Source organism: Petaurus breviceps, unplaced genomic scaffold (assembly GCF_028583685.1).
Source record: "Petaurus breviceps papuanus isolate PSGF00001 unplaced genomic scaffold, PetGlider_PUasm1.0 90654, whole genome shotgun sequence".
In the NCBI taxonomy this organism is placed as follows: Eukaryota; Metazoa; Chordata; class Mammalia; order Diprotodontia; family Petauridae; genus Petaurus; species Petaurus breviceps.
The window spans coordinates 1,484,609-1,504,847 of NW_027187301.1; the positions used below are offsets into that span (position 1 = coordinate 1,484,609).

Below are 20,239 nucleotides of genomic sequence, written 5' to 3' on the forward strand. Positions count from 1 at the left end.
ATAATTGTCACATTTATCCTGATAGCAATCCTATTCCTTCTTTGCTTCTCTCCCCTCTCCTTTTTAACTCAAAAAGAATTTTAATGCATTAATTTCTCTTTTTATTTTAAAATAATTTTAAACTTAAATACAAAATGATAAAAAAAAACATCTATGTACACAGCAGAACATGAGAAGATTCAATACAAAACAATACATTTCCATTCCACGAAAACCTATTGTAATAAATCTTATACATTGTTTTCAAAGCAACCCAGTTTTTCTCTGCTTCCTTTTAGGTCTTCTTTTGTTCTCTGCTGTGTACTTTTTATTTTACTTTATTTTTTTCTCCCTCTCTCTAGCATTCATTTTTAGACTGGGCTTATTCTGAGCTTTATTGCCCCTGGCACCTTTCTTATGGGACTATGTCACTCTCATGTAGTCATTCTATATTATGTGCTTTTGACATCATCATCATCATCATCATCATCTCCTCCTCCTCCTTGTTGTTCTTCTCCTTTTCCTTTTTTTGTTCTCCTCTTGCCCTATCTTGTCCAGGTTGAGAGTGGGGCAACCACTTATGGATCTGATCTCACTGCTGATTGTCTGTTTCTGACCTGAGCTCGCTTACCCCTCCTCAGGCAGCATGATATACGCCTCCCCCCTCACTCCCAGTAGTTTACTATATTGGTTCTGGACTTCGTTGGTATACTCAGTTGGTTTTAGCAGCTCAAAATTTCTGAGTTCAAGTGATCTACTAGTCTTACCATCCCAGTAGCATGGATTACAGGAAAGTGCCACCATGTCCAGCTGCTTCCTTCTTCAGTATATACTTTAAAAAAAAATTTTTAATTTGTTTCATAAATCTCTGTAGTCCTTTAGACAACTAACCTTTTTCTTCTTTGATGGAATTTATTTCTGTTTCCATCTTCAGAATTACATTCTTTAAAGCTCTCTCTCTATTAAGATGGTCCTGTCTTTATCATTTTAGGCCATAGCATGTTACTTTTCTTTTTTCTAAGCCTTTTGAAATACACACTTTCAAAATCTAGGGTGCATGTAAGGTTATATTCAACTTTCTCCTCTTTATTACAAGTCTAATATGAAAAGGTCACTTTCCTTCAAGGTTTCTATAGTTTCTCTATATGTAACCTGTTCCTCTCTGATGGTGAGAATCACCAAAGAGTACACTTTATCACACTATACTTTTTAAACAGATTTATCATAAAGGCAAGCTAATGTATATGTGTATATACACATATGTATATATGTATGTATGTACACACACATATTTAGCTGGTCTGTTTTTGACATAGAAAGGGAAGAACTCCAGAAGATGTCTAGATAAAGAACATTTTTTCATTACCACCATATCATTCCTCCAAGCCAAGTTTGTAACTTTTCTACATGCTATATTTATTTCCTCCTTCTGTCCAGGTTGTCTATAATATAATTTCATGTCCAGATTTTGAGTTTTAAAAAAAATGCTACTCATCTTTAATTGTGCCTTTCATTTTGCAGACTTGTAGAATTGAAAGGGTTTTGGATCTGGAGTTTGGATACTGGCTCTTCCACTAAGAACTCAGTCATTTAACCTACGATAAGTCACTTGGGCTAGATGGCACAGAAGATTGAGCACGGGACCTGAAGACATGACTTCAAATCCTGCCTCAAACACTTGCAAATCACTTAATGTCTGCCTGACTCAGTTTTAGCACCTCATCTCACAGGGTTATTCTGAGAATCCAATGAGAACATATGTAAGGTTCTTTAGCTATATATGCTAGTGATTGATGATAATGATAAGCTTCAACGTCTTGGTCTGAGAAAATTAGAGGGTCTGGACTTTAAGCTTCCTCTCAGCTCTGAGCTTTAGATTATTAAGGGGCAGAGGGATAAAGACATTGTTGACGCTTTCAGTACTTGCCCAATAAGGCAGGTTCCTGACCAGAGGTTAAGGTTAAGGCACTACAGAAGAAACTCTGGTCCCGCCCAGCCCCAGGGATGCATGACCATCTCTCCTAGAACAACACTCCCTCCCCGAACCCCAGAACCATCTGGGGGAGGGGGCAAGTGGACACCGGCGAGTTCCACGTCAGAAGCCCTCTCAACCCACCCACGCAAGTTCAGGGCTCTGGAATGCCCTCGAGTTGCCAGCACCGTAGTCCTGGGCTGGGATCTGTCCCGTTTCTCCGACCCCGCCTTCAGGAACTACAATCCCCAGCATGCACGTTTCCCCCTCTCTCCCCTTCCCACGCCTCCGGCTCGCCTTGCCCGGCGCAGTGCGCATGCTTCTCCAGACGTGGCACCGGGAACTTCGAGGGCGCTGGGGGCGGGGCCCAGGGCAGCGGGCGGGGCCCAGGGCAGCGGCCGCGGCCGTTGGAGGAGCGGGAGCCGGAGCCGGGGCCGGGGCCGGGCCGGGCGGGCACCTGGCAGGCAGGCTGGCGGAGCAGGCGGCGGCGGCGGCGGCGGCGATGGGTCGGGCCGGCCGTGGGTGTCGCTCCGGGCTGCTGCTGCTGGTGATGCTGGTGAGCGCTGGGCAAGGGCCGGGCCGGGGAGGGAGGCGGGCACGCTGCGGGCTGTGCCGGGGGCGCGGGGCATGACTGACAGAGCTTGAGCGGAGCCGCGCGGCCGCCCGGGGCCGGCTGTGCACGCCGGGGAGCGGGAGCGCAGCGCGGGCTGCACCGGGTGCGAGTGTGAGAGGGCGCGGGAAGCTGGGGACCCCCTCCCCTTTACGCCCTCCTTGTGCCTAGGTTCTGTATCTTGCACCTGTGCGTGTGTGCACGGGGGAGAAGGGGCAACCCGCGAGTGGGGGGCAGGGGGGCGGCGGCGGTCATCTATGAGGAAGCCTCATTTCAGGTCCCACATGCTTCTTGGTTTCTGTCCCTGAGATCTCTTGTTTCATGTGACCGCGCTGCCCACTTACCCCATGCCCAGACCCATACACCCACGGGCCAGGCCCCTTGGAGCCTCTGGCTGCACCTTCCTGGAGGTCACTGCCGTCGGCTGCAAAGCTGGACTTTCGCTTACCCCCGTGAGTTAAGAGGTCGTGTTTGTATAATGGGGGAGGAGCCTCTCCCAGCTGTGGCCTAGGATGTGACACTCCCACCCCAGTGCTCTCCTAGAGCATTCCCGGGACACACCCCGGAGGACCGTGGAGACCAGAGCTGCAGAGTGCCAGAATGGCTTGAGGAGCGGGAGGTAATGGCATGAGGTGGTCCCTTCGCCTTCCTGCAGCCTCACTCCGCCTTGGCCTCATCCCAAGAGTGCCTTCATGGCAAGAGGCTGAATAGAATTGCGATCCTTTATTTTTTAGGTGGAGGGCAACTGTTTAGTCCTGGATAGGGAATGACAAAGTTAAGGTGTCTCTAACCTAAAGCTCTTTTCCCATTTCCCCAATTACTCCCCCATCCTTCCAGCGTAAGCTTTGTGAATTGACCCTCTGTTTCCAAGTGGCTTGAAGATGACTGTGAAAGGAAGGGGAACTGGGGAGAAAATTTAATTCAAGATATATTAAATACATACTATTTGTGAGATACTGTGCTAATTTCTGAGGATACTGAATGAAATGCCCATGCTCCCAAGGAACTTAAATTTTTTAGGGGAGATATTGTACATACATAGATGAGTAAATACAAGTTATGGAGAAATGGAGCAAGTAAAAGTAAAAGACTAGACAGAGGACTCTAGAAATTTTGAGGAGGAAGAGGAGAGTACTTACAACTGGAGAGATCAGGGATGGCTTCACAGAAAAGGTGGTATCTGTGGAATTTCATTTCATGTGAGGGGACTCCTTGTATGAATGTAGGAAGGTATGATGTGGCTTATCTAAGGTTACTTTCTTGATATAGTTCTGTTTTTCTTTTCTGGGGGTAAGAAGAGAAAGAAAGCCTGTCTGGGCTTACTAGCCTTTCTGAATATATCTGGGCCCTGGATCTAGAAAGCCCAGCTCACCTAATTAGGTACATTACTGGAAAGACAGGGACTATGCAGATAACAGTCAGTGTGAACTTTTACTTCAGTTTAGGTCTCCTGTAGAGTTTGGAAATACTGGAATTACTCTCTAGGGTTTGGGAGGAAATCAATGACCTGCCAGTGGACGGAAGGGATGAGGAATGATTGTTCCTGCCAAGATTTCCATCTTTCCTGAGGGAAGAAACAGATTTCCTCTCTTGCCTTCAACCACGTCTGATAGCAGTATTTTCTAAATCATCTTGCTTCTTGGCTAATGGAGACGCTGAGCACATACATAGGCAAGTAGGTTTTTTGGTGGTTCCTTTAGGGATGATCATTTCCCACTTTCCCACTTCTCTAGTATATATAAGAATTGGAGCTTTGAGGTCCATACTGTCAGCAAGAAACCAGTTACTGAAAAGCATTTTGGTAATTTCAGCTCAATCTATCAACCACCCCTCCCTGACTTTAAAAATGGAAACAATAAACAAAACTTATAAATTGTTAGTGGGTTTCTGTGGTTAGGGTTTTTCATGAAAAAAAAAATTTAGAATTCTGGCATATGGATTGTGTGTGTGTGTGTGTGTGTGTGTGTGTATCACACACATATATTATCTCTAAAATGGAGAAAGAGGAAGCATACCTTGAAAGTAGATTTTCACCCCCACACCCTCCAGACCCCAAACCTGGCTTAAGAGAAAGGGAACAAGCAGGCAAATGAAGGGGAAGGTTGGTGTGTTTTCTTTTCTCAGGAAACTGGGATGGGCCACTGTATATTTATATACCATGTATATCTGATGAGGTCCTCAGGGATTCTAGGGAGAAGGTTGGTTTCCCTTATTTCTTTCAACATATGTTTATTGAGAATAGCATTGTTAGGTTCTATGAGGAATACATAAAAAATATAATGCCTGATTCCTTCTATCTTAGGTCTCAGGGAGGCAAGATTATACACAAAGTTAAATGCCTCTTTAGGAGGACAATGCAAGAGATGTCATAAGGCATTATAGGAAGACTGGCTTAGCTTGAATGTGAATAGTTACCCCATCTGGTAGTAGGAACTTGCCCTCCCTCTTCTCTGTCCCATTTCTGGGAATGTTTCTTCCTTTTAAACACTCCTAGCTGTTTATTTCTGCCACTCTATTTCCCTTAGGCAGCCCTACTCTCTAAAGCTGGAAGCCAACTTGTTCTGGCCCAATTCTTTCTCTAGATCTTAACCAGTGGTGTAGTGAAAAGTGTGCAGGATTTCGAGTCAGTGGACCTAGGTTGGAATCCTGTGTGAACGACACATTAATCACTTAAACTCTTCAAGTCTCTGGTTTCTTCATATAGAAAAATGAGGGAGTTGTTCTATGTAACATCTAAGATTTTTTTTTCCATTTCTAGATCTCATCAGTCCTTTTCTTTTTCCCCTGTCCCTTTTCTTCCTGCCCTCATCCCTCTCTCCTCTAGCTAACTTATTTTTACAGCCCCTCTTTCCTCTGAATTCAGGGATGGCCCTGCTGTTGAACCATTCATTTCCTTTCCTCCTATCTCCACCCTGCTGGCTGAACTATTCCCACTTCCCCTTCCCCTCCTCCCTCCCCCAGTTGACTTGTTTGTGTAGTCCTTCACTTTTCAAACCAACCCATCCCAGCTCTCTGCATTACTTCTCCCTCTCCCCATTTTCTCCTCCTCTTTAGCAGGAGGAATCTTCATTCCTCAGCTATCAGAATCTTCTTCTGTCTTCCGCCCCAGGGGACCCAGTGTACAGACTTAAAGCTAGGAAAGTCCCCTTTCCCATTGCCTGGCATGTGTCTTGCTTTGGGTGGGGAATTGGGGAGTGGGATTTGATCCTGCTCTATAAGGTCCATTTTCCCAAACAGGCTTTTTTTTTTTTTTTTATGATTTGGCTACACTGTAAGTTAAATTCGACTTTTGAGACTGAATAAGAAACTGACCACTTAATATTTTTGTTTCAAACATCTGAAGAAAAAGCCTTTGGAACACAGACCCACTTTATAAGTAGGTTGGAAATGGCCTATGGGTGATTTAATACCAGTTATGTGGGATAATTGATTTAGATCTAGAAAGAGCCTTTGGAGGTCATTTAATCTGATCCCTTCATTGTGAAGGATTAAGTGATTTGCCCAAGGTTACACAGGTAGTAATTGAGAGAGTCCAGATTTGAGCCCTGGTGCTCTGTCCATTGTACCCCACTGGAAATATATTCAGAGCACCTGGGTTCAGCTCTGTACTTTCTCATTTACTACTCAGGCAATGATCCCCCTGAAGCATTACAGACAAGTGCTTTGAATTCAGTGGAAGGAGCCATAGTTACGGTCTGAGAAGGCTTTTTCTTGAACTAGAACCTGGCCTTGATAAGTAGGGCTTGATCAGATAGATAGAGGGGAAGAGTGTGCTGTGGAAGGCAAATGATGGAACTATATGAGCAAAGGAACATAAGGAGGAAGAGGAATGGATATCATCTGCAGGGAGGAAAAATCAGTAGACCGGCATGGCTGCAGTAGAGATTCTTTTGTGGAGTAATGAGACATATGGGGTCACAGATTAAAAGGTGCGAGAGACTGACTTCCTCATTGTACAGAATAAGAAATTGAGGCCCAGAGAGGTTAAGTGACTTTCCTAAGGTCACAATTGTGTCAGAGAGAAAGTCTGAATTCAGATCCTCTGACTGTCAGGAATTCTTTCCACTCTTCCACGTGGCCGCTTCTTTTGCTTCCCTTGTTATTCAGGAGTTGTCCCTTCTTTTTAATCTTTCTCCCTTTGCTAACTTGTCTTTTGGCAACTCTCTGTTTATGTGAAGTGTAGAGGTAGCAAAAGGTAATTGTTTTAATAAAAGGTTTTGTGGAAAAAAAGTTTGAAATTAATAGCCAAAATAATTTTACCTAGGGAAAGTCCTGCTATTAAACTAGAAGTATGTAGTTTCTTCCATAATCATACTTTTTTTGGTTAAGGGCAGTTTGTGGAGGACCTTGAATGGCAAGCTAAAGATTTTAAGTTTCTTTTCTTTAGAAATGAAAATTTATTGAAGAAATGATGTGAAGAAAGTGGTGCATTAATATTAATGTGGCACTGGTATACTGGAGAGATGAATGAAATGAAGGAGAGAAATCTGAACAATTTAGGAAGCTTTTGCAATAGTTAAGGCTTTAGGTGATGGTGGGGGCAGTGAGAATAGAAAGGAGAGATGGATGTGGGAATGTTATAAAAGAAGACCCAATAGGACTTAGTGAATGGTAGCTGGGGAAAGAGAGGAGTCACATATGAGTTTGAAGTCTGGATGACTGAGAAAGTAATGCTACCACTGACAGATAGTCAGGAGAGGGAATTAACTGATGCTTTGGTTATGAGTCACTCAAGGTGCATAGGGAGCCTGACTAGCTAGGGAAAGAATTTTAATGTAGTTCAGAGATGCTTAATGATTTTCCTTGAGTTTTAGAATATCTGGCTACATTTTACACTCTCCTGACTAGTCTCTGTTCCCCTCTGTAGGAGACTGCCCAAACTATTTCGACTATGACATTTATTGCCATACTTATCACTAGGTGAAATATTTCTGCTCTTGAGAGGGAGAGAGAACAGAAAGTGAGCGTGAGTCTGGTTGCAGCCTGGGAAATATATCGTTGTCATACTGAATATGGTCTGGCCCTCACCGCAGCAAGTAAACAGTGCTTACTGGCACTTCTTTTATTCTTGGTTAGGGAGTAAGGTATATGTGTGTGAAATGAGCCCTAGTGTTGAAGATTTTGCATCCCACTCCCTTAGCCTCTGTACTTTGATCTTGAATCAGTACTCCAGATAATCCTGTATCTTGAAGTCAGCGTGGCATAGTGGATCACTGGCATCAGAATTGGCTACCTTCAAGGCAGTCTGTAGTCTTCAGCCAGCCCATCTTCCCCCTTCCTGCGCTCTCTGATGCAGCCAAATTGGAACACTCTGACTGGCTCCAGATCCCCTTCCCCTTCAACACACACTGCATTCCTTGGGCCCTATGATCCCTTTTTCTAGAATGCCCTCTGTTTCCATTTTTACCTGTTGAATTCCTCCCTATCCTGGAAAGCTTAGCTCAGATTACCCCTCATCCATGCAGCATTCCCTGATCCCTTTGGTTAGCAGTGATTTCTTTCTCTCTTTCTTCCCTCCCTTCCGCAGGTAAAACTTGCTTTTGCCTTTCTAATTCGCTGCCATATAATATTGTGCATTATATTTATCTTTGTCTTAACCCCCTTAAAAGACTGTTTTGGGAGTATAGACCATTTCTTAGTTAAATCTTGTACCTTCCTCACTACGTAGCACAGGGATTTAAACACAGGCATTTGTTGAATGAATCTAGAGCCAACACCTGCAAAGGGAAAGCAGAGAGGTGAATATTGTGAGTCTTGCAGCTTTCCTTGGGTGAACACCTTCCTTCTTTTCCTTTGAATATGAAAACATTAATTTGGGCAGAGAGACCTTCATCATCACCTCCACTTCATTTGGGGCAGGAGGTTATAGTTTTACTCCATGGCTATCTTTTTAAAAAAAGTTTTATTGATGCTCTTTTTAAAAAACACATTATCACTTCTCACTTTCTCCCTCCCAGAGTAGAACTCAGCCTTGTGACAAATAAGTTCAGTGAAGCAAAACAAATCTGAATATTGTCTATGTCTGGAAACGTGTGCCTCATTCCATATCTCTAATCTGTGGATTTACTTTATATCCTAAAACCTGTCTGGTTATTAATTGTTTTAATTAATTTTTTGTTACACTTAATCTTCTCCCTCTGTCTAGAGGTAAGATACATGCTTCACTAATAATCTTTTGAAGTCATTATTGGTCACTGCTTTGATCACAATTCTGAAGTCTTTTAGTGTTATTTTCCTTTAAATTATTGTGATCATTCTGTAAATTATTCTCCTGGTTCTGCAATTTATACAAGTCTCTTTGAATTACTCATATTTGTCATTTCTTTTGGCACAAAAATATTCCATTGTGTTCATATGCCACAATATGTCCATTCATTTCCCAATTGATGAGTCCTCACTTTATTTCCAGTTCTTTGGTACAACAAAGGTAACACTATAAATGTTTTCATATATATGGGACTTTTTTCCCTGTGTCTTTCTCCTCCTTGGGCAGCACACCTATTAGTAGTAATGCTGGGTTAAAGATTATGGATAATTTAGTGGCCTTATTTTGCTAAAATTCCAAATCATGTTACAGAATGGCCTCCATGACCATCTTACATTTCATTTCATGGCTGAGCTGGCTGAATGACATAGGAATAGACAATACTAAATGAAATAGAAACACTTTCCAGTCTTCTTAGATTGGTAGGATTTGAGACCACAGTTTCTGCTGTGCTGATTTGATTGAGGATTAGGGGTGGGATGTTTTAGAGGAGAAGCAAACACAGTAGGCCTGACTCCAGTCTGGAGTGGTTACCTAATAAGGCCAACATCTTCTTCCTTGTTCTGGATGATTGGTTGGAATAAGAATTTATTTGCTCTTGCTGGGGGAGGGGGGAGGGGGGGTCAGGGCATGGGGGGATGGGGTACAGACAGTGATATCTCTGTAGACTTTTGCTTTAAAGTTTCATCAGCCATTTTGGCAAATAAACTTTAAAAATCCACACAAACTATTTCCTGTAATGGGTGTGAACTTTACTTTTCAGTTGCCTCTTAGATTGGAACAAGGAGGAGGGGCAGAGATGCCAACCAGCTGGGTATTCAATGATTTAATTCTTTTCACCTTTGTCATCCTTCTCTGTCTGACTTTCTTCTTTCTGAAGTATTTAGTCTGGCTACCCTGCTTTTAACAAGGCTTCTTTCCACATCATTCCCCAACCACTTCTAAATGTTTGAAATTGGAAAGGGTATATAGATTCAGACTAGGCATAGGATTCGAGAGGTTGGGGCATGAGAATGTGATGCCTTTTTGTCTATAAGAAGTCCTTAGAGTTCACTGATTATGCAGGCTCCCTGATCTCAGCTGCATGTGGAACAGATGTCTTTATTGAGCTGATTGTGATGGCATCTCTGCCTGATTCCAGAGAGGTGCCAGCTCATTTACAACCTGCCAGAGTACAGGGAATTGATATTATCTTGCCCTAGGGAATAATATTCTCCCTTTGGCACAAGCAACTCCTCTTATCCTCAAGATGGGAAATATTAACGACTCTCTTTGTTTAAGGCTCAGTAGTTTTTAAAAGGTACTGATATAGTCTAGGCTGCTTTGGCCCAGACAGTCATCGCACAACTGGAGTCATGTAGGACTCAAGTGTAGAGAGGAGAACAGCTTCATCACTAAGGCACTTAATTATATCTGGCCTAATACTGGACATTGTACAAGAATACATATGTTCACTCACCCACTTTGAAGGTGCTCAGGCAGCCATATTGATATACATGCACAGGACGTATAGACAAACACCATTAACTGTAACTAGAATGGTCTTTTAGATACTTAACTCATCTATAGCTGTGTCACAGATAAAATAGTATATGGAGTAGGATGGGAGAAGAAGGGTGGGCCTGTCAGTATTGAAAATTCAGTTCTTGTTTAAGTAGAATGGCATAGTGAGAAAGACCTGGGTGCAATGAGGAGATCTGGGTCTAAATTCTGGCTCTGGCTCTGGCTCTGAGCGGTGTACCCATGGGCTACTCACTTAATCTTGGTGAACCTGTTTCCTCATCTTGTCAAATGAAAATAATAATAATTTCATTTTCAATCTTACAGTGTTAGCAGGAAAGGACTTTGTCAACCTTAAAGCCTACATACACCTGTGTTGTTATTAGACCAGGGGATGTTGAGCAATGCCTGAGTAAACAAAACCTTTTTTTTAACTAGGGTAAACAAAACCTTTTTTTAACTAGTGGCATGATTTTCATTTGGGTAGTTAGGTGGTGTAGTAGACAGAATGCTGGATGAAGTCAGGAAGACTCATCTTCCTGAGTTGAAATCTGGCCTCAGACACGTGCTAGCTGTGCCATCTTGGGCAAGTTATTTAACCCTGTTTGCGTCAGTTTCCTCATTTGTAAAATGAGCTGGAGAAGGAAATGGGAAACCACTCCAGTATCTTTGCCAAGAAAACCCCAAATGGGGTCACAGGGAGTCAGACACAGCTGAAAAGACTGAACATTATTTTTTATTTGAAAGCAACCTTCTTGGACCTCATCTACTTCTCTCTTGTTAAGAAAAACAATTAATGTTTTATTGGTTTTGAATTCCTCAACATTAAAAACTGTAATTGTTGTTTCTACTTAGTCTTTTGTTTTTGTTTATACCTTTGAAAGAGTTTTAGGAAGCTGGAAGGGACTTTGGAGTTCATCTTGTTCTTATTTTCCAGATTAAGAAACTGAGGCTTGGAAAGGTTTAAACATGTGCCAAAGCCCCACAGGTACTAAGAGAAACAGCATTTGAACCCAGGCTCTATGACTCCCACTTTGGTGTTAGGTGAATATACCATACTTTAAACTAGTAACTAAGTTATTCATTGTGGCTTTTAGGAGTGTTTTTCCAAGTTTTGAAGTAAAAACAATGCTAGTAGGCATAATTGTTGTTATTGTTCCAGGCTTGGTAATTTGGAATGGAGGCAGAGACTTAGTAACTGGGAAAGAATCATGTTTAGTGTGTTATCGTGATTTTCTTCTCAGGTCAGTGGGGACTACTGAACTTTCAGCAGTCTCATGTGCCTGCTATCTTTCTCTACACTGGTGCCTAATTCATTGTTGGATTTTGATGGATATTGTATAATAATATGTGCAACATAACACGTGCTGGTGTCCTGGATCAGGAGTCCAAGGAATCAGCTCTAGTCTGTGCCTTGGCATGGGGAGACTAATTTTCTAAGCCACTGATAGCTTTAGTAGCCTATGTTTTGGTTAAAGGGACTGCAATTATGATCCTAAGACAAAGATCTGTTTTCATAAACTCCCAGGATCAGTAATCCAGCTGACTAGTTGTTTCCTTATACCCTTGTCAACACCTACAGCATTTATATACTTTAAGTACCATTGGGAATACAAAAAAGCCACTGTATTGGACCAAATATAGGGGAGAGGTGTTTTTAAAGGGACAAAAACTAGTTGAAGACGGGTTTCACCCTAAATTTCTTGGATGTGTCAAATGGGTATGAAATTAAATCCAAGGCCTGGAGTCCTTCATCTAAGTCTGATAAAAATATTAAACAACTGTGGGTCAAACACAGGTCCTTGGGACAAAGCATTATCCTCACTCTAGAGCATTATTTCCATCTGTCCTCTGATTTATTCCTTCCAGAATCTCTATTTTAAGGAAAGCTCCCAGGCCATCTATATATTTACTCTTTTCTGGACTCTACTCTTGACATTTTTATTTTCTCTACCATACTCTCCAGGCAGGTATCTTTTCTCCTCTTCCCACCTTAGCTTTTAAATATGTCAGTCAACTTGGAACAAATTCTTGTTTTTAAAAAGCAAGCATTAATGGGAAAAAGGGCCCACATGCAGAAAAATACTTATAGCAGCTCTTTTTGTGGTGGCAAAGAACTGGAAATTGAGGGGATGCCCATCAGTTGGGAAATGGCTGGACAAGTCATGGTATATAAATGTAATGGAGTAACTATTGTGCTGTAAGGAATGATGAGCAGGCAAACATGCACCATAGCGCAAATGACTGTATCTGTTTATATATAATGGTTTTTATTGGCGGTGGTCAGTCATTTCAGTCATGTTCTACTCTTTATGACCTCATTTGGGGCTTTCTTGGTAAAGATACTGGAGTGCTTTGCCATTTCTTTTGCCAGCTTATTTTATAGATAAAGAGAGTGAAGCAAATAGGGTTAAATGACTTGCCTAGAGTCACACAGCTAGGAAGTGTCTGAGTTCAAATTTGAACTCAGGTCTCCCTGACTCCAGGCCTGGTGCTTTATCCACTCTACCACCTATCTGCCTCTTACCAAATAATATGATAATGTTATGTATTATCTGTTTACATATTGTTTCTTCTATAGAATGTAAGCTTCTTGAGGGCAGGGACTGGTTATCATTTTGTTTTTCTGTTCTCAAGTGTCTAGCATAGTACTATACAGATAATAAGTACTTAATATTTGTTGGCTTGTGGCATCCCCTTAGAGATCTTCCAAGCTGATGTTAGGCCATTAGTGACTACTTTTTGGTTATGGCCATTCAAGCAGTTGCAGATTCACCTAAGTACTATCTCACTACCTTTTCCATAGGATTGACATGAATTTTTATTTTGTCAAATATTTTGCTAAATATTCATCTAAAAAATCTGTGATATTTTTCTGATCTACTAGTCCAATGAACTTGTAAAAAAAAAAAAAAGAATTAAGGTTAATTTGATGTGATGTGTTCTTGATGAAGCCATGCTGGATCATGGTTTCTTTTTCTAGGTATTCAGTATCTACCCCTTAAATAATGCATTCCAGAATTCTGCCAGGAATGGAAGTCAAGCTCACTGGCCTAGACATTGCATATCCCATTGTCTTGCCTTTTTTGAAATTCAGGATATCTGCCTTTTTCTAATCGTATGGTACCTCTTTCAAAGATTCTTGAAAGAAGCTCAGCCATCACATTTTCCTTTCCTAGCATGTATTTCATCCAGGTCTGGAGACTTCAGCTCTTCAAGAGCAGCTAGATCTTCTCTTAGTATCTCCATATTTATCTTAAGAAGCAACTTGATAGTAACCATTTTCCCCTGTTCCTTCCTGTTCAAGGATCATTCTCTTTGGAATAGAAAATATGCAAAATATGAGTTGAGCAAACTCTGCCTTCTCACCATTGCCCCATCTGTTGTGGGCAAGTCACATAACCTGTTTGCCTCAGTTTCCTCATTTATAAAATGAGCTGGAGAAGGAAATGGGAAACCACACCAGTATCTTCTTTGATCCTCCCCTTTTCCCAGCAGAGCTTTTAAAAAGGTCCCCCAGGACCTTTTTGTTGCCCTAAGTTTTTCTTACCAGCCTCATGTGTTCTTATTTCCCACTCTGCCCCTTAAGGTCCAAACCACTGAGAATTATGGCATAGTATATAGAGACCTGGACTTGGAATTCTGGAGAACCTAGGTACAAACTTGACTTTTGACATTTGATAGGACTATGTGGCCCCAGACAAGCCGCTCAACCTTTCTGAGCATCATTTCCTCATTTGTTAAAACAAAAAGACTGGGATAATACTAGCAATAACTGACTTAACAAGGTTGTTGTGAGGCTCAAATGGGATAATGGATATTAACTGCAAAGCACCATATATTTAAATGCATGTTGTTATTATTACCACCATCACACCAAGACTTAGTGCACAAGTAATTACTGCTGTGAAGGAAGGAATTTTGGTATACAGCCTATGTAGGGTAAATTTGTATGTGGTTCCACTGCCTGACTTTCCATAGGCTTAAAATATTAAACCAGTGGATCCTTAGCTGCTCAATGGAAAAACCCAACCTGGTCGTTGAGAGTGAGCTAAGATTTTTCTACTATAAATAACAGAATCCGAACATAGGTTAAAAGACTGTAGCTGGAAACAGCTGATTTGTTCCCTTCTCCCCACCTTCCACCCCTGACCCGCACCCCAAGACCTTCTAGCACCTTTTAGTCTCTGGAGGAGTAAGGTTCTTTCCTGTTTTGGTAGAGCCTATCCACTTCCCTGGCCAACTTGGTCTCCTTCCTCTGACCCAAGAAATCTGTGTTCTCTGTATCACTAGGCTGTCCCCAGGTCTTGATTGATATACACACATACACATGCACACAGAGGTTTTTTTGTTTGTTTGCTTTGTTGTTTTGGAGGGGGAAGGCCGGGCAATTGGGGTTAAGTGACTTGCCTAAGGTCACATGGCTAGTAAATGTTAAGTGTCTGAGGCCAGATTTGAACTGAGGTCCTCCTGACTCCAGGGCCAGTGCTCTATACACTGTGCTACCTAGCTGCCCCAGTTTTTTTTTTTTTAACAGTAACTATTCTTAATATTTTATATTCAGCTTTCCATGCTACGTTACTACATAGTCCCTTTCTTGGGTTATGTCTTCTATTGAACACTCTCATTTTTAAAAAAGGTTTTATTGTTACTTCTTATTTTTACACCATCCATTTCTACTAATCCCCTTGGTTTATTCCTTCATCTCTTCCTTCCTCCCTCCTCTCAGCATTGAATCTTGCCTGTATAATAAAGAAAGACAAAGTCACAGAGATGCCATGTTCTTACTGCATCCCATATCCATAGCCCCTACCTGTCTGCTGAGAGGAGAGAGGTAACATTTGACCTTTTACCCTTTCCTTTTTCCTTAAGTATGCTTCAGTTCTGGAAAGTCTACCTAACCCAGGTGAAGATCCCTGTCTTTTTCTGAGCTTGGCTATCATTTCTTCTCCAATATCATCTTTTAGGGATTCTCAATATATGTTTTGCGGGCACCTCCCATGGAACCACATTTATATTTTAATAGACACATTACCGCCGTCATCTTTAGTACTTTATTTGATTAACCTCATAGTTTACAATCATTTTTAGTGAGGGCAGGGATATCACAAGATAGGGGCGGGGAAGGTAAAAAGTGAGTAGAATAATCATATTTCCCAAACAACCATTCCAACCTTTATTCCTCCATCAAAATTGTTTGAACACCCATACTCTCTGTAAAATATAACTGCTTTGTGGAGAAGTAATATGTCATGGTGGATAGCAGCAGGTTGGCCTTGAAGTCAGGAAACCCTGGTTAAGTCTTTCCTCTTTTTATATATATTATATATTAGGTCTGTGACTATGGACAAAATCATTTTGCCTTTTAGTGGCCTCAGCAGCTGTCTTAAAACGGCTGTGATTGAGGTACAGACAAGTTGCTAAGCTGCATCATTGGAGGAAGTTCCTACATCAAAAGTTCCCTACATGGGTAGAAAAGTCACTAGTCCAGCCCAAAAAAGACCTTTCCCTCCCCCAGAAATTATTTAATGGGGGATAGGAAAAGGTTTTCTTTCTTTCTTTTTTTAAACAAGGAAAATATATTTATTAAAACAAAGTAGAAAATAAGATAAGAATTTTTTCTTTAAAAAAGCCCCGCGTTTAAGGAGTTTAGGCTGGATGGAAAACAAAACACATTTAAACAAAAAAAGAGGAATAACACATAAGTGTAGATGAGTGACACAAACAGTCCTGTGCAATAGTGAGTGAACTAGAAAATGATTCCATGTCGGGGGAAGCTAGTGATCAGTCTGTGAGTGTCCCAAGCACCAGATAATCTGTCAGAAGGGAGAGAGAGCTCAGAGTTGTTTGAACTTGGCCTTAAAGAATGAGGAGATTCAGATAGTTGGGAGCAGCAAGATGTTTTGAGCCGGAAGCATGACTAGAGGATGTGAAGTAAAGATGTGAAGACAGATTTAGACGAAATGTTCAGGGAATGTTCAGTCTACAGTTAGGCCTGGCATGAAGGCTTCCTTTAGAGCAGGGGCTCTGAACCTTTTTGGTGTCATAGTGCCCCTCGACAGGAACCATGCTTTTAAGTACACAAAATAAAGATCCAAAGGAACCCAACTATATAGAAATACAGTTATGAAAATTTTTTTTTTTAAATTCCCAGACACTAGGTTAAGGACTTGGGATAGGAAAGGTTGGAAAGGTAAGTTAGAAGCCAAATGAGAGATAGCTTGGGGTAAGTGAGTGCTGAAAGGTTGGAGAGAGAGGTGACCTGGAGACCCTCAAGATTTACTGGCTCAGACAAGTCTCTGAATCTTAATTTCCTAATCTGGAAAATGGGGATGATTATACACTATCTGCCTCACAGGGTTTTTTGTGAGGAAAATACTTTGTAAGCCTTATAACACTATATTAATACAAATTTTTATAATGGAGGACGTTGAGTACCAACTTAAGGAGTTTGGACTTTATTCTTTAGGGTTTTTGAGTAGGTCAGGTGACATTATCCTAGTGATCTTAGACTCATCAGTCTGATGCCTATAAGGAGAAAAGAATGGTGGGATGTAAGACCAGAGACAGGGAGACAAGTTAGGAAGCAGTTGTCTTAGGACTACGACAGTGGCTCTGTGAATGGAAAGGAAGGAACAAGTCTAAGACACATTATGAAGGAAAAATTGATAGAATTTGTGGACTTACTCAGAATTGAGGGAGAGGGAAGAGTCAAAGGTAGTTTTTTGAGCTTTGAAAAATGATCATTGAAAAATGATGCCACATGGGGAAAGGAGGAGGAGGAGGAAATAAATGATCAGGTTGTGACTGTCCCAAGTATATGGGTAAATTGTTAGAAAGAACATGGTGCTTGTTTATAGGTTCTGACACTTTTCTTCTTCTCTCAGAAAATACTGTAGTATTTGGTGCCATGCTTAATTAGCTCTATCATGTTAGAAACTCATGGTTTCTAATGGGCTGAAGCTGAATGACTCCTAGGTTAGACTCATTCCTGAGAAGTTGTTCACAGGTTCCAAATAAGCACATTCCCTATGGATCCTTTTCTCCAGCTAGGGCAGTACTCATTGAAACCCTTACTTTCCTTTGGCTGGACAGTGCAAAATAATCCTTAATATTGGAGACATTCATACTAAAACCTTGCTTATTTTTCTGAGGAGTCACTTGTTCTTTAGCGCTTTCTATACTATTCCCCTGTATAGAATTTGTGTTTGGTTCACATTAAGAGGGCCTTTAGAAAGCTAGAGCCTCCCAGGGAAAGGTGACACAAGGTCTGTATACCATGCCATGAATTATAGTTGAAGGAGCTGGAGATGGTTTAGCCTGCAGAGGAAAACAGTGGAGAGATATGGTAAAGGTTTTCAAAAGGGCTAATCGTGGAAAAGAAGGATGCAACTCATTCTTTCTATCTCCAGAGGGGTAAACTAGTGTGATGTGGTGGATGTTATAGGAATTAGCTCCATATAAGAAAGACTCTCTAGAAAGAACCACCCTGCTGTCTAGTAGTGGAATAAACTCTCTTGTGACATAGAGAGTTCCCTTTAAAGGATGTTTAAGAAGGGATTTCTAAAGCCAGTTGAGCTAGTTGACCTCCAATATCCTCTCCAATTCTGAAGATAATTGAAACTGAAAGAGCCTTCCTGACAGCTAGGGCTCAAGTGATGGGATTAAAGTTGCTGGAAAAGATTGTTTAGCCCTTTTTTATTTCCTCCTCTATTCTCTATCTTTTGGGGCAGCTAGGTAGCAAAGTAGATAGAGTGCTAGGTCTAGAGTCAGGAATACTCATGTCCATGAGTTCAAATCCAGCCTCAAACCCTTACCAGCTGTGTGACCCCAGGCAAGTCACTTAATCCTGTTGACCTCAGTTCCTTGTCTAAAAAATGAGCGGAGAAGGAAATGCAAACCACTCCATTATCTTGACCAAGAAAACTCCAAATGGGGTCATGAAGAGTCGGATATGACTGAAAATCAATGGAACGATAAAATTCTGTATCTTTACTTTTGGTAACCTGAGAAGGTACCCTAGTTTGTGATATAATTTTGTGGTTTTAATCACAGGTCCAGTGGTTAGAGAAGGGAATAAGCATTTTGGTATCTAAAATGTGCCAGGGACTGTGCTAAGTGCTTTATGACTTTTTTTCATCCGATACAACAATGTTGTGAAAGTAGGTGCTGTTTTGTCCTCATTTTACAGTTGAGAAATTGAGGTAAATAGAGGTTAAATGACTTGCCCAGGGTCACACAACTAGTATGTTTCTGAGGTTGGATTTTAACACTAGTATGTTTCTGAGGTTGGATTTGAACTCAGGGCTGACTCTAGGCCCAGGGCTCTATCCATTGCACTGTCTAGATGCATTGACTTACTTTAGGCCCAGATAGGCTATCGATCAATACACTAACCCAGGGGTGGGGAACCTACCAACTGGAGACCACATGTGGCTGCCTAGGTCTTGGGTGTGGCCTTTTGACTGAATTCAAGTTTACTAAACAGATCTATTATTAAGGTGATTTGTTCTGTGAAGTTTGGATTCAGTCAAAGGGCCACACTTGAGGATCTAGAGGGCCACATGTGGCCTCTTGGCCACAGGTTCCCCACACTTCCACTAACCTGTACTTTTATCTTTTTTATCTTTTTAACTTTTATCCAAAAAAATTGGCTTATGTTCATAATAGCATATTATTTAATGGCTTGTAAACTACAGAATGACATTTGGATAGCACCTTGTGCTAGGAAATGAGGAAGATACAAAGTTTAGAGTAGTTAGAAGGATAAGAAACTAGCACTGATAACTATAATACACATACAGCATTGTATATTATAACATGATAAATGCATTAGCTTGTTATAAAACATAGTGTGGGGTTAGTTTTGATGAGTGGCTAGGCTCAGGGAAGTCTTACTGGAGTAGGTGGTGTTTAAATTTGGCTTTAAAGGATGGCTAGGGCTTAAGCAGGTTATGAGAAAAAGGTTATTTATTACACATAGAGACAAGACTGAGCAGAGGTGAGAGTGCAGCACACATTGGGTGATAGAAGCAGTTTGGTTGGGCTGGTGTTTAAAGTATGTGTAGGAGAAGGATAGGAGAGAAGAATGGAAAGGTAATATATGCCCGTCTTTGGAAGAGAGGTATAAAGAGTCCTCACCAGGGAACCACTGGAAATATTTGGAGTAGAACAGTGACATGACCAGATGTATATCTAAGAAAGATTACTCTGGCAGTGGTATGTAGGGTCAAGTGGAATTGCCTGAAAGTGGAGACCTTAAAGCCTGTTATTGGCTATGGGAATAAACCAGACCAGGGTGATAATGAGAGCCTATACTAGGGAACAGAGTAGTGGGAATTGAGATGAGGTTCAAGATTGAAGATGTCGATGGAGGTGGAATGGACAGGATCTGCCCTTCCTCCTAGCTTTCAATATTTTGAGCCTGGATTACTGGGAGAATAGTTGGTTCTTTCAGCAGAAATAGAGAAACTTGGAAGAGTTTCAGGTTTAGGATAGAAGATCGTGAAGTTACTTTTGGAAAGATTGAGTTTGAAGTGCCAGTAGTGCAGTGCATCATGGCAAGATATGTGATGGGAAGTTGGAGATGTGGGACTGTAATTTAGGGGAAAGATTGAGTCTGGATAGATAGATGGAGGAGTTATGTGTAGCTGGAGGTAATAATTAAAGCTGAGAGCCAATAAAATCTCCAGGGGAAAAGGAGTGTAGAGGGAAAGAGATTGGAGTTTAGGGAAATAGCTACACTAAAGGGGTAGAAGATGAATGGTAATCTAGTAAAGGATACTAGTGAAAAAGAGGTCAGACAGTAGGAGGAGAACCAGGAGAAAGCAAGGTCGTGGAAGACAGGGGAGAAGAGCACATCTAGGAGATAAGGTCATCAGTGTTGAAAGATGCAAAAAGCTATAAAGGAGGG

General features: G+C 41.4%; 1 protein-coding gene across 1 annotated transcript in view; it reads left to right on the forward strand.

Moving 5' to 3' along the window:
- The first annotated feature begins 2,334 nt into the window (after positions 1-2,334).
- The window catches only part of PDIA5 (protein disulfide isomerase family A member 5), a 185,858-nt gene continuing 167,953 nt past the window's right edge, over positions 2,335-20,239 (forward strand). The window contains exon 1 of the mRNA XM_069064939.1: positions 2,335-2,507. Coding sequence (XP_068921040.1) covers positions 2,454-2,507 — 54 coding nt within the window. The 5' untranslated portion in view covers positions 2,335-2,453. The remainder of the gene's footprint in view (positions 2,508-20,239) is intronic.